Source organism: Xiphophorus couchianus, chromosome 20 (assembly GCF_001444195.1).
Source record: "Xiphophorus couchianus chromosome 20, X_couchianus-1.0, whole genome shotgun sequence".
Classification (NCBI taxonomy): Eukaryota; Metazoa; Chordata; class Actinopteri; order Cyprinodontiformes; family Poeciliidae; genus Xiphophorus; species Xiphophorus couchianus.
In genome coordinates, this window is record NC_040247.1 from 22,375,376 (window position 1) to 22,403,352 (window position 27,977).

At 38.7% G+C, this 27,977-nt stretch overlaps 1 protein-coding gene across 5 annotated transcripts in view; it reads left to right on the forward strand.

Moving 5' to 3' along the window:
* plxna1b (plexin A1b) overlaps positions 1 to 27,977 on the forward strand; it is a 247,573-nt gene that overhangs the window by 140,909 nt on the left and 78,687 nt on the right. For all 5 annotated transcript variants that reach the window (XM_028001974.1, XM_028001972.1, XM_028001976.1 and 2 more), the window contains 2 exons: positions 610 to 709; positions 9,710 to 9,824. In XM_028001974.1, coding sequence (XP_027857775.1) covers positions 610 to 709; positions 9,710 to 9,824 — 215 coding nt within the window. The remainder of the gene's footprint in view (positions 1 to 609; positions 710 to 9,709; positions 9,825 to 27,977) is intronic.

The window sequence follows — 27,977 nt, forward strand, 5'->3', positions numbered from 1 at the left end:
GTACTGAAAATAGAAATGCTTTTGAATTTCTTATGTCAGTCTCAATTTGGCCTTCTTTATGTCTAACTGAATGCTTTTTCTTGGTAACTTCTTTTCAAAGCAGCAACTTCAGTGTGGTTATAAAAATATCCTCATCTTCATGTTTTTTTTATTCATGGGAATTATGCACTGGTTTCATGTCCAATTTTGTCACACTAACAGAAGTTTAATCTTGCATCGTTTTCATATTCAAAGCACTAAAAACATGTCAGACTGTGTGCTTCGGGATTCTTGAAAGAGACAACTCAGAAGTTGTTCAGCCCATTATGTCCTGTTAGGAGCACTCATCATTACTGGCATCTGAATACAGATTGGAGCTATTTTTAAAGTCACCCTACTGCAGTGAAGTGTGTTGCTATGTTATAGTGTGTGTGTAATCTCTTCAGGTCAAAATATCTGAAATTAAAAAGTGTTCTAGTGGAGCGGTGCTGAAGTTATATTAAAAAATGCCCTAACCTATTTTTGTTGTTCTTGTGTAACTGTTTACCAAGAAAAGTTAAATACAGACAAAATCTTGAGAGACAACAGTGTAGATAGTTTCTAATATATTTACATTTGGATGCCATGCAGGTGACAAGCGGGTGGTAAAGCTCTTCCTCAAGTCCAAAGAGACGGGCATAAAGTTTGCCAGTGTCGACTTTGTCTTCTACAACTGCAGCGTCCATCAATCGTAAGTGAGAATGTTTAAATCATCTTATCAAATATCAATGATGCTTGTCTTCTTTTTTTTTTGCAAAAAGCTCGAGATCAGTCAGATTAGATAAAGTGTCAGAAGAACAATCATCCATCGTTCTCCTCTTTGACATACTTCCCTTTCTCTGATGGAGGAAAACAGTATATCCCCACACCATGATGCCTCCACTACTATGCGGTGGTGGCTGGTGTGGATTCTTAGTCTTCTAACACACATAGGTTTTGGCCTCATCTGACCAGAAGATCCTTATCACATATTTGCTGTGTTCCCTGCATGATTCACAGGAGACGACAATAAACGTCTGAGGCTTCTTAAAATAGTTTCACACAGGACCTTATTTACTAAATAGGCCACATAGGAAGGAAATTGGTTGCACTGAACTCCTACGAAATGTGGGAAAGTTTTTATGTTTTCTTTCTATATTCTGAAAGTTGTCCTTTTGCCTTTGTGTACTTGTACTCCCTGTCTTGCCCTTCTTCCCTCTTTTCTTTCTCTATTCTTTTCTTCTTCACATGCAGCATTGCGTACTTGGTTTTAGTAACCTTTCCTCCTTTCTTTCTCACCTTCTTCTCTCCATCATTTCGTTCTTGTACTTCCATTTGTCCTTGGTTCCTTTGCTCCTTTCTGGCTTGCATCCTTGCTTCCTTCATTATGTCCTTGCTTTCTTATTTCACTGTATCCATTTTTCTTTCCTTTCTTCTGTAAAAAGCTAAATTACATTAATATTAGTGCTTGTAATGTGAAAAAGAAAACAAGTGATTGCCTTGGCTTCTTTTCCTCCTGTTCTTCTTCTGTCTGCCTCTGAGTCGTCTCATGTCACACATCATGAGACACACACACACACACACACACACACACAATTCCACCTTTTTCGACCCCCACTGGAGGCTAGTGTTACAGTTGAAGTGAAAAATCAAATGTGCCGTACATGTGAAACATTTTAGTTTCAAGATGGAAATTAAATGCTTTTTATCATAACCGACAACACTTTAATGATCAATTATTTATTTATTACACTGTGATCTATTGTAATTCCTCTCAGTTAACACACTCTGACTTTAATTTTAAAAAATAGACTGGACTTTTTGACTTTATAAATTTGCTGAATTGGACTTATTCACATTGAAAACAAAAATCGCTGCAACACACAGTACTTGCAAATAAAACCTTGTGCCCTTTTAATAAACTTTACTAGCTTAACATGCCCCTAATTCTGTGCCTTTTTAAATCTACCACCCTTACAGCCACACCCTTGCGTCAGTCCCCACCATGGTAAACAAATCCTCCAGTTCCTCTACCCCAGCCCACACAATACTGTCCCTCCTGTCAATCCGTGGCTGATCCAGGGCAGGCAGAAACGTCTGGTGGGGTATTAGCCCTGGGGCAGCAGATGGCTCAGAGGCCCCTCGGGTGCAGGCAGGACTCCGCTCTAGCTCCCCCCCCTTTAGATACTGGATGAGCCTCCTTCGAGGATTGTCCACAAACACACAGCGGCATAGACACATGCATGCACAACCACACCTTTCCCCACTGTGTCACTTTGCGCTAACTGGTGCTGTGGATGTCTTAGACAACTAATCTGTTATTGTGACCTTTAACCCAGTCGCCCCACTTCCCCACTCTTGTAGACAAATCCTTTGCCTCAGAAAGATGATTAGCTCAGCTGGTTAAGGGTGTGGTGGTTTATGGTGTCAGATCATCTTTAAATTATCTCCCATGAGGACCTCATTGTGTTTGCTCTACCTCCTGAATACTTTAAGTCATAATTTTAGAGTACCGCTCATATCTGATGGAAACCCTATGGTTGTATATTTCCAATTGATAGGAGAGAAATCATATAAAAGAAATAAAGTTGCGCTGGATATTTTCCCCAATTGCCTTAAATTCTCACTAACAATAAAGAAGCGTAGAGGAACTAATGCAGAAAAGAGAGTTGCCCATTAGAAGTTATTCCCCCAATGAACTCTGATAGTATCCGCTCTCTGTGCTGATCTAATACAACCTTTGAGTGATGTAATGGACGTGTTTAATGAAGTTACAGACAGGCCACGTCGCGTCTTCTCCAGTAACTCTGATGGCGAAGCGAGATGCAGCGATAAGAACCCCATTTGGAACTGGCACTCTGTCCTGTGTGCATGCAGAGGCTGGCAGGCCTTCGAAGTGTGGAGTCTGATGAGATCAGACTGGTAATGTTATTGCCATAATGGCTGCGTGGCCACATGCGCCGCTTTGTTTCTAGAATGCGGTTTTATTCCTGACAGAGCTAAGGTTACACTTAAAGCAATTATTCTCAAAATACTGAAGACGTTTACTTTGTGAAGGAGAAGTCCTCATTGAAAGGTGTTAAAACACTAATTCTGAAAATGGATCCGAAGATTTTATCAGGGATAGGAGAGTAGGAGTTTTCAGTAATAATCTGACCTTGAGTGACATCAGGTTATTAGCACAAAAATTTTAAACAAATGCACATCTACTTACTTCTAATAAACGGATAACCAACAGTATCAATTGGTGCCTTTAACACACACTGTTCATATCGGTCTGAAGGGGGCACCAAATTAACCTACACACCTACAAAATTCCACTTGATTCTCATCTCCCTTTAGTGTTCTGTCTGAAATTTCTTTCATTGAGCTAGATTTCTTTGGTTGAATTTTATGAGGAGGAACGTGTAAGACAATTTATTGTTGGCAAAAATATTGTTTGGCTCAACACTTCTCTCTTCACAGTGGAGGATAGTTGTTTACAGCACATTCAGCTGCAAACTTCATAGCTGACACATTACGTATATCATGACCAAACCTTAGTGATTTGTAATGTTAAATCCAATCATTTAAAACTTTAACATAGTCCATGCCTCCAGCCAGCAATAGTTTCTCAATAGCCAGGGGTCCAGACCTTTTGCCTGAATCAAATTGTTTAAAACAGTTGGCTGGTTTGCACCAGGCTAGCTGTATCCAGGTCTCCAAAAATTCTGGAGATCTAAATGAGAAGTTTTAATGTTTTTGTCACATGTTGTGGAAAGTGAAGTCCCTATATTATGCTGATTAATTTCAGATGGAGTAAAAATATTTCAAGCCTTTATTTCTTGTAATTTGATGATTTTGTTTTACCAATCATGAAAACCCAAAATTACAATATTTCAGAAAGTATTTTTTTAAAAAAGAGAAATACTAGGAACTCATGGAGTCTCACCTTAATCACCAAATTAACTAAAACGCCTTCAAAAGTTTCCTGACCCTCTAAATGATCTCTCAGTCTGGGTCAGCAGGCTTCGCAATCAGAAGGAAGACTGCTGACTTGATAGATGTCAAGAAGACACTGACACCCTCCACAACGAGGGTGAGCCACAAAAGGCCAGGGCTTAAGCAGCTGGTTATTCAGAGTGCTGTGGTCAAGCATACTCATAGAAAGTTGAGTAGATGGAAAAAGTCTTAGGGATACTGACAGCAGAGACTGAGGCTGACATTCAAGAACAACCACACACAGATGAATCCCACACATGAGCTACAAATGTTTTATTTCTCATCTCAAGCCACTTCTGAGCCAGAGAAAACATTGTTTTAGAGCACTTCATGCTTCCTTCTGCTGATGAGCTTTATGAGGATGTTGATTTAATTTTTCAGAGCTGACCTTTTAAGAAGTCAGCTTCTTAAGAGGTGCTAATTTTAGTTTTAAAACATTTTTACATTAGTAGGAGAAATAGGTGGGGCTTGTTTTGTTTTCACTTCAGGTGTGTCTCCATTTTTCTCTTCGGGACATGTTTCCAAACATTTGTTTTTTGATCATTTTTAACATCTTTATGTCTTCCAGTGCTGCATGATTATGTGAGCATTTGCTCTTGGACTTTAAATGGTCAGGATGGTAGAAACATTTATGCTGTTCTTCGAACTATAACTTTTTAAAGTTTTGGTATACCTCAAAACTGGAAAGCATCAATTCCCTGTGTATCATCAATCTTTAATGTTGAATACAGTGTAGATTTTTCTGATGCCCAATCCCTGGGTCCTCCTGAGCACACGCCCCTCCTCGTTATTTACTCAGTAGATTACATCGTGGCCCTGCTCTCTTAAAAATGCCATAAATTTGCATAGTTGTATTAATCTAATTAGATTCCCCAGAGTTTAAGTTTGAGGGTTGCTGAGATTGAAATAGAAAATCACCCACAGCCATGATTACTGCTTAATTAAATATTTCCATATGGTTTTTCTTTTCATTCCACATCCCCGTGGTTAATAAAGACAGAGAGTCTGGAAATGATTTGAAGCTCAAGTGTATGCATGAGGTCATATGAACCACCTCCCCTCACTGTGGTCAGTTTGATTTGGTCAGAGATTAGATCATTTCTGAATCTGTCTGTTGTAGTGGACCCCAGAACAACTTAATTTAAAGATCAGCTTTTTAGAAGAAAGGTATTTGAAAAGATGAGCTTAAAAAAAGGCTTAAGAACTATTAATTTTCTTCCAAGCTAAACTCAGACATGCAGTAATACCATTTGTTTTGCATGAATATTGAGTCCAAGTTTTTTTTTCTCCTTGTCAGTTTTTAAGAGATCTAGGAATCAAATTGATTGACAATTCCTTAGAGGAGTTAAATAATTCAACTCCTCGCCTTTGAAATGAAGAGCAGCCAATAAGCAGCTTGCCCAAGTGCAGGAGAGTCAGACATGCCTCATTGGAGGATGGCTTGTATTTAGCCTTTCAAACTGACCAAGCAGACACTCGAGCAGGGAATCAGTCTATTGTGTTTGGCCTTGAAGAAACACTGCTAGTGTATCTCGATTAGCATCTGAATATGAAAGGCTTAAATTAACAATGCGAGCGTGGGTATACAGGGAGCATGTCTCCAGCTGCTCAAAGCCTCAGACTGGCTGCAGGCAACGGTAAAGGACATGAAGGCGCAATAAGGCGTTGCTGGGGGGTCTGAAAAATAGAACCTGCCCTTGATAAAGAGAATCAAACACCCTCCAATGGCACTAGGTGGGCTTTTTCTGACGAGGGGGTGCACCCGGCCTGTAATAGAGACTTTGAGATCCAACAGCAGCTCATGACAGGGAGCGCAGCAATCGAAGATTGAGCTGCAGGGGGTTGCTGCCGCTGGCCTTGGATTGGACGCATAACGGAACCTTCTTTTATTTGAGAGTTCATGCTTATAAAAGTAGAAAGAAACACAGGCAGTTACCTGCTGATATTTTTCTCGTTATTTCAAAGTCGCTGCTAGACTAACAAGCTTGATTTGACATGAATAAAAGATGTAAGCTGGATGAAAATGGTTATTATTAGGGTAATGCGACAGATGTGATGACTGATGTGGGCCGCTAACTATACATTGTACTGTTCGCTGTTTGACTCAGGTTTCCTGCTGTGTTAAGGTGATGTTGAAGTGTATTTTGATGAACGTTGAGCCGCTGAACCAAGCTCTTTGACATTCAAAATTGTGATCGTTTCTGTTTGAACAGACACTTACAAGCATTACAATGAGCCCAGCTAACTTAGCTGATGTTCATTTGTCTCGCCTCAGTAATATCTAAGGGTTTAACAATACATGTTCCTCAAGAGCAGTGTTGTCATTTTAGTGATGTTGTTGTCTTTCTTGGTGAATTTTCAAAAACGCAACTTCCAGCAAATCCAGAAATGTATTCAGGTGTTATTGGAGACTCTGACTAATTGCACATTGCATTAAGTGGTAAGGTAAAATACAAATAAAAAAATTAAGCATGTTCCTTTGGGGTAAGTTTTTGGGGTATTTTTAAAAATACCGTATAACGTCTTTGCCGATATACTATCCATTTTACTGTATTTTTTGTGTGCTTTATTATTTGGGCTTTCATGTTTTTATTAGTCTCTTAGTGTTATGAAGTTTTTAAAAGTAATTTTTTGTCATCACAAATGTATCTTTTTTTTGTTTGCTCTCTTAGTTTGGTTGCTTTTGATGTATCTTCTGTGTCTGATTTTAATTAATGTAAAATACTTAATGTTTCACGCCTTAGTATGAAAATTGCTTTCTGAACATTTAATAGTATTTTCCAAAAAGCTAAGTATCCATTTTTTGTTACACCTAGTTCATTCTGATCACAATTTTACTGCAACTTGGGTTTTAGATGATATGTGCATAATTTAGACGGGGTTTGGACTTGGACTAGATAATGCCAATGTTGTCAACTTTACCCCGTTGCTGCATTTAGACAGTTTTCTGACCCCATACTGACTATTTTTCAAAAAAGCAATGAGGGATTTCCTGTTATTAATGGAGCCTCTCTGTGACGCTGACGTAAAAGAAAATATTGTTCTCTCAAGCAGCATCCACTGTAATCCTCTCTCAAAACACTCCCAGGCGGTCCACTCCTCCCAGCTGCAGGACGTGTTCATGCCCTCTACATTCAGACTGTATATAAATAATACATGCTTGAAGCCACTACTGACAGCCATTGTTAGATGTAAATACAAAACTGCCTTTGTCTTAAATTCCTAAGCCCAAATAGCCTTATTTTGTCAAAGCTTCATTGTGGTAGTTTGATCTACTTCTCTGCATCGTGATGGTAAAACAAATTGGTGCATTTCTATTGTCGCTTTTTGACATAGTTAAATTGTTAAAGTGCATATGGAAAAAAAGTCTGATCACAAACTTCCTTTGTGTTAGTTGGTGTGGATACGGTTCTTCTCACTTAAGGTGCAGATGACTTTTACTTTAATTATTTCAAATATGCAAATTACACTCTAATGCGTAGCAATTTGTAGGACAGCCAACTGTCTCTTTTTCTCTGCATAAGGAGTGTCCCACTACATGGATAGGATGCTGCAGGACAAATTTCACTTTGTCAAGAAATTCTGTATAGTTTGATTTTCTTGGGATCTCAGCACATCCCTAGTAATGTTCTGATTTGTCCTGTATTGACCAGCCATCTGTGGATTCTCATCTGTTCTTTCCAGGACAAATCACTGGACTAAAATCCCAGCTTTGACTTTAAATCTGCATGCTAGCCCAGCATAGCCTAATCGCTTTCCCTCCATTTTTTGGCAACATTGACAAATCTCCTCTTTGCTCTTGTGTGGTATTAAGAGGCCTGTTATTTCCTTAGCTGCACATCTTTTATTCTAAATGGACAGCTTCTGTCAGCACAATGCTAAATTGGTCAATTAAAGCGGCAGTGGGATTGAATTAAGCTCCAGCCTCTGATCTCGTTCAAAAGGAGGGGGTTTCTGGGCTGGAAATGATCACTTAAAGTGTGCACCTAACAAACGAGCGGCCCTAATTGATCCAAATGAATCCACGTCAGGGTTTGATGGATTCATACGTGGGCTCCATCTCAGAGCTCAAGAGTTAAAGCCCTCATTTTTCATGCGGATAAGGAAAAGAGGAAAGCTGGCATTTTACATAGGGTTAAAACACACTCCAGAGCTTGTCAGGAGGGCGAGTGTGCTTTTTGTCGCTCCAGACAGATCCACACAAATCTACACTTGGCAGATGTGGTGAAATACAAAGCAACCTGCTTACTATCTTAGCTTTATTAAATGCAGTATTTCATTGTTTCCCAATAAACCATATGCTGACACAAATCCCTAGCTAAATAAGGCACAGAGATGAAACCCTAAAACTGCGCTTTAGTAAATTGCTCTTTAGTAAGCTTTGCAATGGCATGAGGCTGTTTTATTTGCTAACAAGTAATGATTTTATTAGAGTATGCTGCACACTTTCTCTCCACTTATTTGAGAAGCTGCATACATAAACCTTTATGACTCTCCTCCTTGGGTTTTCTTTAGATATGAGAATGCACATATAGAATCATAATCATCTTCAGATATCCAAGCTTATGTTTCATCTGTCTCCCATGAGACCGCCACCTCTCCACCTCCTGTCTCTCATGATACCTGGTATATACACCTCTGTAAGGGAAATCCACCTGCTTTTGATGTCTCTCTCTCTCTCTTTTCCCCTCTTCTTTCTCTCGTCTTTCTCTTTCTGCCGGTCTATCGGCACCTCGCCTCTGCCAAAGCAGGTGAATTAAAAACGGCGGAGGGCTCTTAGCCCCTTGGATGAAAGAGAGCTTTAGAGAAAGAACGGGGGGGACAAAGCAAATGGAGAGGGGTATGTGAATAGAGAGCCTAGTAGAGATGGTGAAACATAAGGGAAGGTTCACCACTGAGCGGATAAAAAGAACGTAACAAGAGCGTAACTGTATGCAGAGAGTCGGATGGTGGTTGGAGAGGTCTATGAATGTGCAGAAGGTGAAAGCAATGGGAAGTTCAAGCGAGCAGATGAATGAAAGGGATGTTAAGGCAGGCTTTAAGTCTAAAGATGGGGGGATGAAAGGTGAAAAGGACAGAACCATTTCACAGGTTGAACAAATGTCGAAAAAAGATGAGTAAGAAAGATATTTAGGAAGGTATTCTGTTGGGAGATGGTCGACGCAGCCAACCAGCTGGTAGGAGATTCCCACAGTAAAATAACCCTGAGTAGAAATAACACAGTTTCTACATTTTTGTTTGCACTTAAAAATGTGAAGTGTACAATGTGTCACATAGGTTGTCTAATGGCCAATTTCTCATCCGGTGTGGCTCTTTGCCTTTAAGAACTGCGGAAATGTGAATATTTACATATTTATCCTCTAAGTCATCACAGTATGTTTTTGTGACCATGAATTGCTCAATGAAGCTCTGGTGACTCTGCTACTTTCCTTGGTATCATTTTAAAAGAACCTCAGACTGTAAGAACAAATTTTAGTCATTTTAAAACTTTCTAGATCCTTCTACACCTTATTTGTCAATCCTATACTGATGGTTATGATTTTTAAAAACACAATTTGTTTATACTACCATTATTCCACCTGTCATAGTTTTAAGGATCTACAAATGTTTTGCAAAAAAAAAAAAAAAAAAGATTTCTGTTTAGATTTAACATGAAGGTGCAATAAGCTGTCAAAAAAAGCATCAGACTCTGATAACTATCTTCATGGTCTCCTCCAATCTCCATTTTCAGCTGCCTTTCCTGTGTGAATGGCTCCTTCCCATGCCATTGGTGCAAGTACCGCCACATGTGCACCCAAAACGCCAACGATTGCTCTTTCCAGGAGGGACGTGTCAACGATTCTGAGGTAAGACCCCCTGATGCTTCGCCACAGTCAGCACGGCTGTCATTTCAGCAGCACACATTTGTTTTCTTTGCTACTTCTTTAGGAAAAAAAAAACTGATAAAATGTACCATTTACTTCAAAATGTGGAAGTATTAAATATATCAAATTCACATAACTGCCATATTTGTACACATGCGAACACACATAGCAACATGAGCTGAGATATTAGTTCATCTGCACCTCCATTCTGTGTGCCTTTTGCCTCTGGGGTTTCCTCCCCTCGTCCTGCTGTGTGTCTGCTGTCTGTTTGTGTAATATTGGCTTTTGGCACAGTGACAACAGCTTGTGTACTGTGCAGCAATAATTCTGTCGTGGCCCATAAGGCCATAAACAGACTGGGATGAATTACTTTCTATGGAAATACTGCCTTGTTCTTACAAAGCCAAATACTGCATTAGCATAAAAGCTAATATTAATCGGGCCAAGTGGCAGTGACTGCAGGCATCATGTAAGGCATATCAAGCATTTGTCACGTCCTGTAATACATGCAGGGCTGGACACCAACCTGCATGGGGTTTTATGCTGCTGTTCTTTATTGACACCCTCAGCAGAGGTGGATGCAAAGTTTAACAGATGTTATGAAATTCATATCTCCAAAATGGACTTAAGGAATCAGTATTACTCCCCAGTGACTGACGGTCATACCAGTGCTTTATCTGTCCTAACACATAGTCCTAACACACAGTTAGGACTATTCATCCCTCACTCTTTATGTTTCTGGACCAGCTCTATATGTTATCTAGATGCAGATTAAAGCCTCCCTCCGTCACTTGTCAGCAGAGTCTGAATAACTGGCCTTTATTAATTGCTCTGCCTTAAAACTTATTGCTTTCCTCTTTATCTGCTTTCCCAACTGGAGCTGTAGCTGAATCCTAAAGACAAGCTTGCTAAACCACAGCTTCTGTGCCCTGTAATAGACGAGACGATGGGCCCAGGACAGCAACACACACATAAACACAGGCCTCTGTCTTTTTTTCCTTCCTTTGTTTTGTCTTGCATCTTTCCTCCCTCGTGTTTTTTCTTTCTCTCCTGTCTTACTCTCCTTGCTACCTTGCTAACTTTGTTTTACGTCATTCCTTTATTGTTTTCTTGCCTTTTTGTTCCTCCCTCTCTTTCTTTGTTTTATTTTTTTTACATAAATATTTAGAAACTCTGTAAATAGAAATTATGCTATCATTGCTTTTCAGCTTTCTGTAATAATACCATCTCTGGTCATTTATCTGCAGGACTTCAGATTTGAGGGGTTTGGTGGGGATAGGCTCACAACGTTCTAATGCACACATCAAAATTATTTTGTTGGTTTTTGATCCACAGTTTTTTATAAAGTGTCAGCTTGCCTGAACCAGTTTTAAATTAAGAACTTCAGGCTTCCTGTTATCTACAGAAAGCCTCACTCTCTCTCACTGTGGGAAAAAAAACACAGAGACATCAACAGGTAACATGCATTAAAACAAAATGTCTGTTATTCTTTAAAACGCAGCAATGTTTTCCAGGATATCAGGTATTCTAACAAAGATATTTCTTCTGCAGAAAAAGTATAACGTCATTATATTAAAGCAGAGAAATGAATTAAGTTGAAGAGATTAAAGATCACAGACCACTGATCTGATAGTCCATTTCACATAAATACTATGCTTTGTGTTTTTCATGCAGAAAAGTGTAAACAATCTTACAGTAACCTGCATACACTCACACACACACCAGTCCATGCACCAAGTCATTTATCATCCTTCTCTTAGCTGCCATATCCATTAGTTCTGCCCTCAGTGCCCCAACAAGAAATGCTATTCCTGAAGGCTTGGCTTATCCCCTTCCTCCTCCTGCTTCTCTCCAGCTCCTCTCCAGGGCAGGCCCCATCTCTCCCCACCTCATCCTTCACCACTTTGATGCTCGGTCACCTCATCTTTTTCTCATTCGTTTTCGTCTTTGTGTCCCATTTTCTGTTTTTCTTTTATTTGTATTGTGAAGGAAAGGACAAATTGAACAGAAATGTGCCTTTGTTTTTAGCACATTCTGGCTTTTCTTCCCCTCTATTGGCTGGTTGTAGAGAAGAAGCAAGAGGTCTTCTATTTGTACATCTCAAGTAGAGGTTGACTCAAATAGATTGACTCATTAGACACAGAGGAATACCTTTCAAGTCTTTATTTTTGTTAATTTTATTGATTGCTGCTTACAGCTAATGAAAAAGGTCTGCTGAGGCGTTCAGGAAGCCATGATAGTGAAATATCAGCCTTCAGCTCTTCTGTGTTGTTGACTCTGGTTTTTCTCATCTTCCTTTGGACAATACTCGGGTCAGGCCGGTTTGCTGGAGATTCAAACCCAGTCATTCCAAAATCTTTAAATACAATATTGTTACTTTTAGTGGTGAGGGCAGGTGTTAATTTGATTAGTTTGATTCAAGAGTGATTTAATTGAATAAATGTAAAATTTTTTTACCTATATCTGATCTCGAAGGAATACAGCTACAGTCCAGTATATAAAGTCTGCTTTTAATTCTGTTTCTTTCTATTTGTGCCACATATTTTTCTTCCACTTAACTTTCCAATTAAATGCTTAAACATACCAGTGGACTGGAATACTTACCTAGTGGAGGCTGCCAAAGTCCGTCAGTTGAAAAACTGTCAAGTCCACAATCTTCAGACATGTTGGCTATGACACAACTTTTCTGGATTAAAAAATAATCTAATATTTATGTGATGGGAGAAACTGAATTTGAAGCTTTTACTAAGTGTAACTAGGGCTGGTGTAAGTTACTAAATATATTATCAAAGTGTCAGTTGTAAAGGTTGGTTACTTGAAACATCATTTCTATTTTTTTTTTTTTGGTGGGGGTGTTGCGATTGCAACGTTGCAGACACTGATACTGCAATTACTTTTTCAGCTTTAGCTGTACGCCTTAACCATCAAAACTACCAGAAAAATACTTTAAATCTACAGCTACGTGAAATTATTTTGTAGAATACGAGATTTCCTTTTTCACTGCACTACAAAAGTCTCACCAACTTATTTACCGAGATGCACCCTTATGTGTACACGTTTGATTTTCTTCCTCAGATTATCCTTGTTTTTCCATCTTCTTTCTCAATGCAAACAGCAGTGAAAATCTCTCTCTCTCCTGAAAGCAGACGGTAAACTCAGACCTTTGCCACTCTCATCTGCAGATGAAAACAGTCGATTGGGTGGGATGAGGTTCATTGTCAGACTGTGATCAAAGGCCAGATAGAGCGTTCACTGAGAGTTGAGGGATGAACGCTCCTCCCGTATCACTCTTTGGTCTGACTGGTGTTGGACCAACCAGACAGAACAGTTGAGATGAAAGAATGAAGCTAGCGGATGAATTATGAACGTGATCAGTCTTTGTTCTCTTTCTGCTTTGCTTTTATTCACACATTCATTAACAAGCATTGTTGCTGGAAATAATACACGATTTTGGTGTAAATATTATAAATACAAAAGTAGCACATCCAAAAGCTCTTTGTTGTGGCTGTTTTGTACCCTTAAATCATCTTTTTTTTATGTATGCTTTTTCAAAATTGTTTGTGTTGCTGATTTGCATCCCCCCACTCTGCCACTAGAACAGTAATAATAAAAAGGGGTTATTTATGTTTTTGTAAATAGACTTTGTCTAAAGAGGGAGGGAAACAGTGGGAAAGTCATAGCTTGTCAGAGTAAGCAGAGAGAAAATATGTATAATGAGTGACATTTTCAAATCAAATATGCATGAATCAACAAAGCCTCCAAATGGCACAACAAACAAATTCTTGAATTAAGGAGCGACGAGGCGGAAAATTGCAAGAGAGGAATTAAAGTTACTTTTATCATAAAAACAAAAAAGCCGAAGGGAGACGTAAGGAAGAGAATGAAGCGCTGCAACCTGTTGATTTATTTCTTTCCTCCCATAGTTTCCTTTTCTTCTCTTTACCTTCTTTCTGCTTTTGCTCCTTGATTGCTATCTCGTATTCAACTTTTCCCCCCTTTACAACCCTAGCGTTTTATCTGAGCCAACGTCTTGATGAGTGCCAGGCAAAGTTCAGCCTGGCTGGGCTCAGCTATCCTAAGACATGCTTACGTGTTAGTTTTGCTGAAATGCAAGGCTCAGTCTTACTTGAGCAATCAAGGCGCCGGATAACTTGATTGAGAATTGTAATGAAGGCAGCACTCTGTTTTTTTCTTCTTCTCTCCTGCACCTCCATTGTCACTCTGTGCTATCCTCTGTGTTGTTACCATTAGAGTTTGGTTTAACACACAGAAAATACTTTTGGTTGTTTTTTTTCTTTTTACAGATTTTTATGGAAAATGTGATCGTCTTCCTACATTTTCCTTAAAACATATCCTCTTTATTCTACTATGTTGCATGGAAATAACCATATGACCTTTAGAAAAAAATGGTTGAATTTAAAAATTATTTTCTATTTTTCCCCCTATTTCACATTACATTTGAATTTATAAAGTAATTCTGGATTTTTTTTCATGCCCCTTTATTTTTGGCCTTCTTCCCTTTTCCTTTTTCCTCTTTTAAGTCACCACATTGTGACAACTCATCTAATAACTCTTTGGTACACATCTGCCCAGTTCAGTCAGAGCGTGAACAAACTAAAAAACACCCCAGGTATGCAGAAAAAGCCATATCTGAGGACTTTTAGATGCCAGGTAACTTATTTTTGTTCTTTGAGTTTTTCCAAAACACACTTTCCCTGCCTCGCTCTTGCCTCCAACACCTTTTGGTAAATATTCTGTAGATTGACAACAGGAAACTACAACATATTTACAGTAGAACATGTTGGTAGTGGTTTGAAGGACTGGAAATGCTTTGCTGCTTCAGGGCAGTGCTGTTATTGATGATCCATGAATTCTGCAGAAATTCCTAAATTAGAAGGTCTGGCCAATCACTAGTTCATCTGGGTTGCACAGCAAGACAATGACCTAAAGCACACCAGCAAGTCTACCTTAAAACAGTAATAAATATATATGCATATAAATTAAGGTTTTGGAGTGGTCTAATGACAGGCCAGACTTAAATCTTATTGAGGTGCTTTGACATGACTTTAATTGGGCCAATAAAAAGCCAAGTTCATCCACAGGGATGTAGAAGTCTCATTGCAAGTTATCTCTGCTACCAAATGGCAGATTTTACCACAAAGCACGAGGAGTTTGTAGGTTTTTTTTTACTCTTTTCTTTACATATGGCCTAATCTGTTTGGATAGTTTGTTTTGTTGTTGCGCAACACCCCCCCCCTCCTTTCTGTCTCTACTCTCTCACTCTCGTACTTCCTCTTCTGAGAGGGGAGATGTGCTACCAGCTCTCCGTCTAACGGGTACGTTGAGTTTCCTAAATCTGCTGGGATTTACCCTGTCCAGAACTGAAGTAAACTCTGTTTAAGCTGGTTTCGAGAAACGATTCGCCTGGTTATCTGACGGCCTACATCCAGGTGTCCCACCCTTCTTCCCCCTGTGAATTAGCCAGACTGAGCAGCCTACAGCCAACTAGTTTCACAGAGCACACCTGTTAACGGTCGCTCGTTCTCTATTTTGCAACTTGCATTTGTTATTGAACCAGGTAGGTTTTAGTGACTCGGGCGAGTCCCAAGGATGAGGTTTTAAATATGGGCTACCAGCAACCTAAAAACATTTTCCACCTCTTCCTCTCCAGAATCAAACATCACAGCTATTTTACAACCATCAAAGAACTTTAAGGTGACTCATTAACTGAATGTCCACAACATCTTTAGATTTTCTTTATGCTAAATATTTTATTAGTAAGGCATTTTTGCAAGGGTCAGTACAGCTTAATTCAGTAGCAGAAATAATCAAATAAGTAAAATCAATCATCTAGTCTATCTTTCCCTACTGCTGACACTGAGAACTAAAAAAGGGAACCTTTGAGCGAGACGGACGGAGTTTGGCGCCTCGAACCCCAGACCTGGCACGATGATGAAGAAGGTGTTGCAACAGGAGGAAGATGTTGATCGGCGAAGGCCAGGATCTCCGCAGGTCTGATGAGCCTCCTCTCCGCATGGATGATGAGGTCACACAGGACTTGGTGCTGGCAGGAAAAAAGGCACCAGTTCTTCTTCCTTGTCTTTGTCTTCATCTTTGTCTTTGGGGTCAGAACCCAGCCGATGAGAGAAGTGCGATTCGAAGCCACAGATTGTGGGCCAGACGGGTTGGTCCCCATGCGCAGGACAGTCTCCGGCTCCGTGGCCCCGGCTCTTCTTCAGCTGCAGAGTTCTTTGTCCATCTCGATCTTGGCTCGAAGCTGCCCGGAGGATCCAACAAAAGGTTCCTCTTTTGCACCCACCTTATATAGGGTTTATCTGTCTGCTTAGACAGATGATCTCATATCCGTCACTGTCTTAAGAGACATCATGTCATGATGTCTGTGCCAATGTCTCAGGGTTGCTCAACCTCCTGTGTCCCTTGCCTGCACAACCTTTCACCTACTCTCTACCTCCAACATATCAGTGATGTTTAATTGCAGTTACACCTTTTTACACCATTTCAAGTTTAATGTCAAAATCACATTTATCACATTTATTTTCTTTAGCTTCTCTGATCTATCATTCATTTATGATTTTATAACCATAACTTATTAGTTACTCTTATTATGATCTTAATGTGAGTTATTACAGATGTTTTTCTGAAAAGAAACCAAGAATAATCCATGATTCTAATTATTTGATACCAAAGTTACAGTTACTTGTTTTTCTTGTAAGTGTTCCCACAAATATAAGTGTAAGTATTATTACAAGTAAACCAATATTAATATAAGTATTTTACTTTGAATCTTATCCAATTACTAATAATGTTTAGATTTCATTCTTTAAAACTTTACCTTTAAACTAAGGAATAGTCTCAGCTATTTTTATAAATCTGCAGGCTGGAAACTTCCTCTTTTTCCAGGAAACCTGCTTTTCCTGTTTAATGACTCTCTCTGACTGACTATGATTTCTTATGATTAGATAGAAAAAAGTAGAATTAAAGCAAAGTTTGCATGAGACAAAACAACACACACAACCAGATTTATTTTATTGACACTTAAGTCTACTGTTGGGCCTTGATGTCACTTGAGTGATTCATTTTAAAGATAACTTTATTTATTATTACTGTTAAACCAACTTTATTGACACTTAAGTCTACTGTTGGGCCCTGATGTCACTTGAGTGATTCATTTTAAAGATAACTTTATTTATTATTACTGTTAAACTAAAATCTCCAGCATGGGGAAGTGGGATGAGCTCGGATTTTCTTGACAGTTTTAAGCTCTATTTTATTTGTCACACAACAATGCATTCTTTTTTATTACTGCTTTTTTGTTTTTTTGCCTACACCAGTAAAACAGCCACAAAAAAAAAAGAATCCAACAACTTTATTAAGCCTTGGCTCTAGGCTTTTGGAAAACAACCAGAAGAAAGTCAGAGGAGCACAAGAACTTCAAAAATTAGACCCAGTTTATCACTTCTTTGGGCTCCATGGTTACTCTTGGGAAGAAATTCAGTGTATTTCCAATTTTGATATATGTTTTTTTTTAAATCCTCAAAGAAACTGTTGACTGCAGAGAGTTTGTACAGATAAGAGTGCAATATGAATCATCTCTGTGGTTTTTCCAACAGCCTCATCCACACTCTTTCCCTTGACACTACATTAACAAGAGAGGCTCCATATAGACTGCAGTCTGAAAAAAGCGTTGCAGCGCACTGGCTCATTTTCTCACGCATCGTCTTCCTCTCGCACACTGTTAGCCATGCGATTACACTTATCGCATGCAGCCTACCTCCTCTTTCTCCAAACAGTCACAGAAACACACGGTCAGTGTTTCCGACTCTCGCTGCCTTTCACCGGCGCACACAATCCACGGCTGACTGGGTTATTTGTGACGGAGGTGTGAAGGCCCCGAACCGTGACATTCTGGCACACTGTGTTTACCCTGGCTGGTACTCAGACACTGAGCAGAACACACTCACACACATTCTTTATAGAAAGAGACCGTCTCACAGACTGCAGGCCAAGGCTGCTTGAGGGGCCCTTCTTTGAGTGCGGATATTCGTATGTGTTTGACTGTACTCTTTCAGTGTGTGTTTGTGTGACTGTCACTGGTTCTTATCAGGACAAAGCACAACCAGCAGTGCAGGGCTGCAGGGGGCACAGGGGTGAGGGGGAGGCAGGAGTGTGTGGGTACTCGAATGAAATTCACTGTTTCCCATTTTCTCTTTCCTCTTTTTCTTTCAGATCTCTGTACCTGTTGATGTTTGTCTTCACTCACTTTTCACCTTTTCTGTTTCAACTGTTGAGCTGAAAATAGTTTGATTTGGTCAACAGATGGTTTCTTGGTGCATCACTTGTATTTTTTTTCACTCATTTTCTTCTATTCGTCTCAACTTAATGTTCATCCCCATTTCCTTGATTTTTATTTGTCTATTAAACATAAATCTTTTAAATGTGCTTCTCTTAACTTGTAACAAAACCACTTGTCTCCACCCATTACTTGCATGTGCAGCATTTAAAATAACCAGCTGTGTCGTAAAGAGGCCACAAATAAATAAGAAAATCACTGGAGGTATGATGAATTATCCCACATACAGTTTGCCTAAACAATAAACTCCTTCCAGTTAAGTACATAATATACTAGGAGCAAACCAAAAGATTTGTATAAAATGCTTTAATTAGGAGCAGAAGTCACAAAACAGTGGAGAAAAACATTGTAAAGTAACAAAGGTGACATCAGAAAGGCAAATAAAAAAAAACAGACTATGACAAGCTACAGATAAAACTGAGAGAAATGCAATTTTCTTTTTTTTTTTTTTCAAAAAAATGCTCTAAAGTTGGAGATCAGAGAGCAAGAGAGAGAAGACAACAACATAAAATAAAGTGGAGGCAACAGGATGAAGTAACTTCTTGCCTTCTTTGCCAGACAGCTCTAATTTAAACCGTGACTTAAACTGAACCCTGGGTTCCGTTTGCTCATGTAACGCTTTATCTTTTTGAACCATTTCAACCCTGGAAACTTTGCAAATTTTTGGGAACAGAAAACTTCAGACATGTTTCTGATGCATAAATCACATTTCCACCTGTATGTGATTGTTGCAGGTGTTTTGGGCAAACCTGTAAAAAGTTCTGTTTTGTCAAAAATCAGCAATGAATTAAGTGAATGAAAGTACAAGGTCTTGGAGAACAGATATAGAAATGTGGCCATTTGTCAACTTTGTAGAAATGAAGTGGTGTGTACGCCTTAGATTTTTCTGTATATTTCTATGCTTTAATTGTATAGAAGGATATGGAACCATTATTTTCCATAGACATTTAAATAATTTAAATAGCCTCTTTAACCCACATACAAAAGTAAAATCCAAACTCTCTGTATGGGAAACTAACTTAGCTTAGCCCAGTATTGCAAAACCAACAATACTTTTGCAGATGGATGCATGTCTGATTCTTTAAACAGCATAACCTGCTGCTGTAATGGTAGCTTAAATACTAAACTGTGACTGGAGAAAATGTAAGACTAAGATAAATATTAGCTTTTTCGGGGAAAGAAAATGTTCAGGAAAATGTTTCCAGTGAGAACGTGGTTTGCCTCGTCTGGGACACCGTGGCAAGACTCTGATCATAAAAAACTTTGCTTAGTAGACAAGGACAGCAGATTGATATTTATGGAAGAGGCTGAGATTTAGCAACCTCAGCATGCATAATATATTGACTTCATGCAGATGTGAAGGCCACTTTCTTGGCTAAATCAGTTAAAGTGCTTTGATTAGACATTAAAACTTCAGTTCAGTCTGGTGTGCAGCATTGCTGCTGGGTTATTCTCTTCTCCATATATAATCCAAGCCCCATTAGTGCAGCATGTTTCACCCCAGTCATGCCAACACACTGACTGCACCATTGAATCCGGCATCAGCAAAGGTTTAATGAACAGCTAATTTGTAGCAAAGATGTCACTGATGGACACACAGGCCGTTGCTGCAGGCTGTGCACATGGACACGTCAGTGTTTGTGTGCATGCTAGTTTGTGTCTGTGTTTGTCACAGTTCCCAGTGGTTTAATTATTCAGGCCGCTTTAAATCTTCATCTCCACAGCCCTCACAGCCAGCCCGCCTAATGGTGAACACAGATGAATATTGCATTTTTACCATCAGACTGCCTGTGTGTCAGGGATGGGAAGAAATAACTGCCAAGTCACTGAGAGAAAGAGCAGGGTAGTTAGAAAATAATTCAGCAGAATGGGCTAAAGGAAAAACAAACTCCAAAGTGCAGGCAGATCACAGAAGCAAAGACTGTGATTGAGAAACAGCAACTGCCTGCTGAGATGGAGAGCCAGTGGACAATCTCACAAGACCAGCTAAGTGAGTTTGTCATGTCTTGCTTTTCACCATGCTGTTTTCAGAAAGTAGCCCTCACTGATTCTTATTTCAGCCTCCATTTTACAACACCTCAGTGCTCCCTAGGAAAATCCAAGATGGCAAACTTGGACTGTAACCACATGCTTCAAGCTGAACTGGTCAGGTGATCTGCTGAGGACGCTGAACTGAGGCAGGGAGACTTTAAAAAGTATTAGAATGATCGGAAGAAGCTTAAAAACTCAGTAGAAGCACACAGAATGCCAAAAGCTGAAAATGAATCACAAAAATAGCAGAAGCTGAAATCAGAGTAAGATCTGTACCCGATCTGTGTGAAAAAGTTTTTATATTAAAACTGTTTCTTTATGCTGCGATATCAAACTGTTACTTTGCCCAGTTAAAAACTGAACCAAAGGAAGGAAGCATTTTTGTCAAGACTTGGAGTAAGATCAAGTAGAACCTCAATCTAATAAAAATATTTTGACTCTCACATGTAGATTTCTTAGTTTTGTTTGACCTGCCTATTAAGGGGAAAGAATGTAACAGCACAGAGATGAGCATCACTAAAAGGTTTGCTGTGGAGTAACAATAGTTTGCTGTCTCTCATCTTCCTGTCATTTATTTATTTTAACATCACCCACACAGGGTTTAAGTTTTGAAATGTATTACTTTAAAAGAAGTTTGTTTTTTTTTTTAATTGAAAAATTTAATCTGACACGTTTACAGTGACCTAATCAGGTGGTTCCAAGTTAGCTCTATTGTAGATAAAGACGGTCATTAGAGGTGGCTAGAAACCTGCTGTATGTATGCACTGGAACCAATATGGATCTGAATGAACGTTTTTGGTTAAGTGACTGAAGCAGCAAAGTAGGTAGATGGATGCCTTGACTTCAGAAATAATTTATGCCTGTAAATAGATTAATGCTTTATTCTATTTATCTTAAAAACATCAGTAATCTTATAAATCTGAGTTTAATAGTAACTAATCACTGTAGTAATAACTGGGTATAAAAGCATTAATGTTTATTATTTACGTGAAATCCAGCTATCTCTTAGCGGTGAAATTCTGGTTTCACTCCAGACTTTCTGAAGTGTTGTGCCGTCTGTAGAGAAGAGCCATGGGCAGCAGATAGAAGAGCATATCTACCTCTGAAATCAAAGCTCGTCTTTGAAAAGCTGAAAAGCACAGAGTTTGATTGCTGCTGACATATCTGGGTTAGAATGAAACGGGGTGCCAGGCACCCGCACCCTTCCCCCTCTACACTATGAAAACCCATAAGGAGGAAAAATGAAGAGCTCCGTCAAAAAGAAGAAGAAAAAAATCCCACGTTCTTGTTTTATTTTTATTGTCTTATAGCGCACGGCATCATGTGTGTCAAGGGGATAAACTGTGTACGGTTGCCGGCTTGCTTGTAAATCAAAGATAAGGGATTATGAGATGAAATCAGAAATGTATGTTTCTACAGTTGATGTATCAAAGGCCAGAGTTTGAAGCAGTTTGTGGGCACATGGAGTAAAGAGAGTAGATGTATGCTAGATTCAGGCAAGCTCCAGGTCTGGAAGGTGTTAATAGCACAAACAATCAAAACTGAATAACAGGTACTCAAGTCATGCATTCCTTCATTCATCTGCACTCAGAGTTCACCGTATTTCTCTCTCATCCTCTCTTTCTACATAGCCAGTCTGCTCAGAAAGAAGGTTGTGGGCAGACAATCTCACAGTCCCTTTCAAGCTTCAAAGTCCCCTTTCTTCCTCTGCATCCTTTTGCTCCTGCACTGTTCTACATGTTGCTGCCTTATTAACTTGTTCCTCACTCTATCGCTCCTTTCATCCCCTGCAGTAAGTATTCGGTCACAAAACATATTTCTGGCTTTTGCGTCCTAATGAGCCGCCTTTACATGTACACACGTGTTTTTACCCTGCTTCTGTGTAAAATATGCAATGTACAGCTTCCATACTAATGTACCTTTAGCTAATTTTACCACCGTGTTGTTTTTTCTTCTGTATATCTATAAATAGCTGTTATGGTGCTAATTTAGCTAATAGATGACTTTGTAGAGTCTTAAGCACACGTAGTGTATACGATTAAAAAAAGCTGCCTGCCTTTCTGTCATGATTTATTTCATCTATGATATGGTTAAAAAGCTTTGACCAAAAATTTTTTATATTATAAACCTTCTTATTATTTTTTTTTATAGCCATTTCATAGTTCATTATTTGTTGTGGACTCTAGTCAGGCTAATCCTAAAAAAAATTAGCTAAATTGTTGGATCAAAACAAAAAATAAAAAATAATTGGATACCCAAGTCACACTCCATCTGCAGAAAGACTTTATGGTCAGATGAGACATGGGTTTGAGCAATTTGACGAGAAAAACTGTCAAATGTGATGGTATTATGCCAAATGTCTTCGTCACACTTTGTTTCCACAAAATGGCTGGAATGCCTAAAATCAACAGGTTACAACATGGACTCAATTATGTGTTGCAACAGGATAAAGATCCCAAACGTACAACTAATCAATAAATTGAAACTTGTGCAGACAAAAGTTTGAACACTTTGCATTTTTAAAATCATTATTGTATGCTTTATCAACCTGGTTTGCAAAAGAAAAATAGTGTTTTTCTGTGATTAATTTATAAAAACTCCTAAACAGAACTGTCAGTTATCTTTCTGGTAATTTGTCAATTAGATAATTTAAATACCTAAAATTGTTTATATTAATAGCAAGATTTAGCACAGTCCTGCCAGTCTTTATTTGACTTTGTAAAACAGTTATTGTACTTTTTTTCACTGTGAAGAACAAAACACCCAACATATTTAATAGTAAATCTTTGTGGATGCATCTAAACCTGCATATTTTATAGTTGTCACTAGCACTGCTTTGGTGCATAAATCTTCATGGATTCTGAATTTTGCTAGATCTTGTTTTTTGCCACCTAATTTTTAGAACCATTAAGTTAAATTAGAGTTTGAATAGCTGAATTATGTATTTAATCATGCTACTTTTATTACAGAACAATTTTTTATTTTTTTTAGCAAAAAAGTGTATCAGCCCCATTATGTACGGCCCTCCTTGTTATATAGAATAAAAATGACACCTTATGTTTTGGCTGTAGCAGCCTATATGCTATAACTTGTGTAAAATCTTTATCAGAGAACCTAAGAGACGACAACTACAGACAGTAGGATGTGTTCGGCATTCTTTATGTACCTCTATTGTGAGCTCTTTGTGACACACACACGCACACACACACAATGTTCCCCTTATTTGTACCATTGTGTCCCCTTTGCTCCTCTGTGACCATCGCTGCCATCTCATCTCTCCCCCAGGCTCCCCATATCACTTTACTTCATTATTTAGCATGTTATTTTTTCTCATCCCTGATCTATAGTCTGCACATCACAGAAGCAGCTAATTAATTATGGATGGAGGGGTGTGTGTGTGTGAATTGGAGAGATGAGGGGCTCTTTTAAAAAAAGAAAAAGCAACGACCAGACATCTGCCTCATTATGAATGCGCAGTGTTTTTGGAACTTTATTAATTTATATCTTGTCAGGCTATGCCAAACCTTCAGAACACTTTTAGCTCTTTTATTCCATTTATTTATTAATAAAGCATCCCACATTTGCTTTCTGCTTTTATCCCCCTCTTACTCCCACACTTGTGTCCCAATCCACCCCCAAACCCACCACCACCTAATGTTTTGATTTTAATCTCTCACCTTTCTACATATCTGCATGAACACACACATACATACACATGCCTACTGACACACACACTGGCACATCTTCCCGCTGACTGTCTCATTATCTGCTCTTGGTGGATGTTAAAAGGTGTTTGGCCCACCTGCAATGTAGAGATTACCTCTTCCCAACAAACATTGGTTTATTAATGTCTGCCTTTATTTAGAAAGTGTAATAGTGGAAAAGGAATAGTACACATCTGAGCACATTGACGAAAGGAAAATGTATTAAACCTGCCTTAATGTGGAGTGACAGCTGATCTCCTGTAAGAAGATTCATGGTGGCATCTAATCTAATTTGGTATCGGGGCATTTATACACACACGGTTTCTAAGCAGTCCTGAAAACTCTGGAATTTGATTTGACTGTTTTCCTAGATCTGATTGAATATAGAAACGTTCGATGTTTTCTACATTTTAACTTTTTGACAAGTATTTAAAATTCCCAGAATGAGTTGATAAAAACCATTTCTGAATGCCTTAAATGTTTACTTCCACCTCAGATATGACAGATTTTTTTTTAGGGTCAGCAACCTTTGAAAGCAATAAGTTTCATTAACAGAGTTTCATCAGGGTTTGGACCAAATGAAGTCTAATCTTTAAGACATTTAGAGTATAAGCAAAAAAATAACAGCAGATAGGTGTTCATCCTTGTGTATGTCCTAATGTACTGTACAGTTCACTATGAAAAAGTATGTAATTTCGAATTGAAAAACAGATGGGAACCCAGTGATTAAAAAAAATACTTCTTAGGATGCAAAATGTCTCACCTTTCCGAGAAGGAAAATTTGGGAAACATTTAGAGGCAAAATTCTGAATTTGTAAGTAACAAAATAAATGCGTACCAGGTAAACTGTATCTGGAAGATAAGTTCGCAAAGCTATCAAATACTCCATGACTTGACTTATTGTCTTGTCTCTAAAAGGAAATAAAATAAACATCTGGAACACTGTGGGGCATCTTGTCGATGAACGCTCATCAATTACCCTCATTGAACTTCTTGAGGCAAACTGAGGCAGAAAATATTGCTGGAATCTTGCATTGCTTTGACAGACATGGCAATCTTGAGTGTTTTGAAAGGCATTAACAAATTAAATGCATTATTATTATTATTATTATTATTATTATTATTATTATTATTATTAATGCTTCTGCAAAGATTTTATTTGAGAAGGATCACTGGCTTCCCTCTGAATTGGCTGTCTGCCATAGTTGGTTGTTTGATGGAAAATAACAGAGGTGTATTTCATGATGTGCATCTGATGTCATAGTTGCTCCTAATGATAGCTCCCAGCTAACCTACAGATAATGCTAATTTCAGCTATTTGTTTCTGGGATTTTCTTACCTCCTCTCCCATCCGATTGTCATTCCCGACCCATCACCTTCAGGAGGGAACATTGAGTCTGGGCCCAATATGAACTCATAATAAATTTATTTAAGTTGCAGCTTCATTCAACAACTTAGCTTTTTAGGAGAAAATAAGAAATCAGGGGGATCTGAAGGAATGTTTACATTTTCTCTTCATAATCTACATATTTATACATGCCATTAGAACATGAAAATTGCAGCACTAGCCTCAAGCAGCCTTGAAGGTAGAGCAAATATGCAGAGCTAAGAGACCCCTCTGGCTACTTGGATATCCGCCATCACAAACACACTTCTGCCCACATCCAGGTACACATACATACTGTTTAGTGTTTTTGTGATTAGTAAATGAATTTTAAAGCTACCATTGAATTTTTAGTTGCTTGTGCAAAATAGTGGTTTTCTATTTTGGCTTTTGCATGTGTTGACAGTTAAGTTTATGAAGATGTTTGAATGCAAAGACAGTGATGAGAATCCAAAACTGAGCAGATGTTTTTGTGCCGCATTCTCTTGAAGACAAAACCATCTGTGTCATGCATTCTTTCACGCATCTCCTGCACATCCCAGATACACACACAGCTTCACTAAAAGCGCCTGTTACAGTGGAGCAAGATGAAGTGACCCTTATGAAGCGAGCTGCTGGTCTGTGTAAACAGTTCATGGTCTGGAGAATCTGTTTGTCAAGAAAAGCTTAAATTGCAATTTGCTTTTTTATTGATCTTCTGTGAGACTTTTGACTCAGTATAATACCTTTAAGTGCTCCTGAGGCATTTATTACACACACTGTGTCTGGCAGTAAGCCCACATGGTTGGAGTCGCACACTCAAAAAAAAAAAAAAAGTAAAAAATACACATGCTCTTCCTTCCTGTTGGTCATTCCTATATCCGCCAGATGCTGTGTCACATCTGGCAAAGCAAACTAAAGCATCCGTCTTCACAGATGAATTGAAAACTGAGAAGTCAGGAAAAGGAAGGAAATAAAAAAGAAGAAAAACTCTCCTCTAGCTTCAAAGTATTCCCTTTGGTAAAATATTGTTTCAGTGTATTCTGTGCTCTGTAGCCCTAATGCAGGCTTTGAACTGTTTTGGCACCTGTCACAAAGACTGATGAAATTGTTTCTCCCTGCACAATGGTGTTCTGTTCACCTCTCTCCCTCAGTATCCTCCTTTTTTGCTTTCTTTTGCCTCATGTTCCCCTTTAAATCCTCTTTGTTTCAAATGCAGCATTGCAGAAACAGGGGCAATGATGAAGTAGCATACTTAAATGCTAGTTAAATGTTCCGTATAAATGAATGTAATGCTGTAAATATTGAGAAGCCTGACTTTACATGCACATTATCTCTTATTTTATTGTTACTATTACATAAGCTTTGCACTGAGTTGACCCACTTTATATAGCTGTAACTCCAACTCTCTCTGCACAAGGTTTATTAGTGTTTATTTAGGAGTTTTGTCAGGATGGCATTTGCAAGGTCAGGCACTGATGCTGGATGCGAAGAGAGTTCATTTGGCTAGAACTAAGGGACCAAGCCTAAACCATAAAAACCGCCTCAAAATCAAACCCCCTCTGTACCAGACCAATTGTCAGATGGTGAAGCAATGGTAATCCAGACAACATGTCTCCATTTGGTTGATTTGTTCCTGACTTTTTTGGTTTGAAACTGTGTGGTCCACCCAGGAGGTTTCTTAAACAGTTTAGCAGTTTGTGCCTGCCATGAGAAAGCTTCATATCTGCTTAGATAAAAGCAATGTCAAAAAATCTCCTCAGTCTACTGTAAAGAAAATATCACTCCAATAAATAACTTTGATGGTGATTTCATCAGGGGTCATAATGTCATATTTTATTAATTTCATAGGTCTCAAAGGAGACTATAAATACAAAGTAACTCATTTGAGCATTTTCTATAAATTTTTTTTCATTATATGTATTATATAAAATAAAGAGTTTCCTTTTGTAATTTTTATATGGCATTTTAGTTTTGTGTACGCATTAGAAGTGATAAGTGATTCAATTGAAAAGATACTATAAGGAAATATAACTGGCCAAGAAGCGACAAGTAGACCGCGGAGCTGACACAAAGCCGATAGACGGATGAATAAAACATCAGTTAGCAGCAGCTTATGCTACAGGCAGTGCTAGCTTGCAATTCAGAGGCTTTCTTGACATAGCAGCAGGGTGTTCAAACCCCCCCACCCTCCTCCACCCAGGGTGATGCAAGTCTGCCGCTTTTGACTTGAGCTTACAGTACTTCTCTGTGACTCGACTTCAAAAGCCACAAGTGCAAATCAATCTCTGTTTCCTCTTCTGTCGCAGTCTCCTGCCTCTCCCTCCATCTCTGGTCCCTTCCATCAATTTTCTAGAGCTGTCTGAGACTCCAGGCAGTTAATTAAGTAGGACATTGTCGGGGACTCTGTACACGATGTGGCTGGAGATGGATGGATGGATAAATAGATTAAAAAGATGTAGGGGATACGGACGTCCCACTTTGCCTTTTTTTTATTTTAAAGTATAATTTTATTGTACTTTTTTTTCTGCTCAACATCCATTTGATTATGGTCCTTTTTTAAGTTGTTCACTTGCTGATATTAACATTTCTGTTTCATTTTTTTCTCTCTCCAATTAAACTACCATCTCACATTTCTTTCCTTTCATTTCCTCACCCTCTCCTCC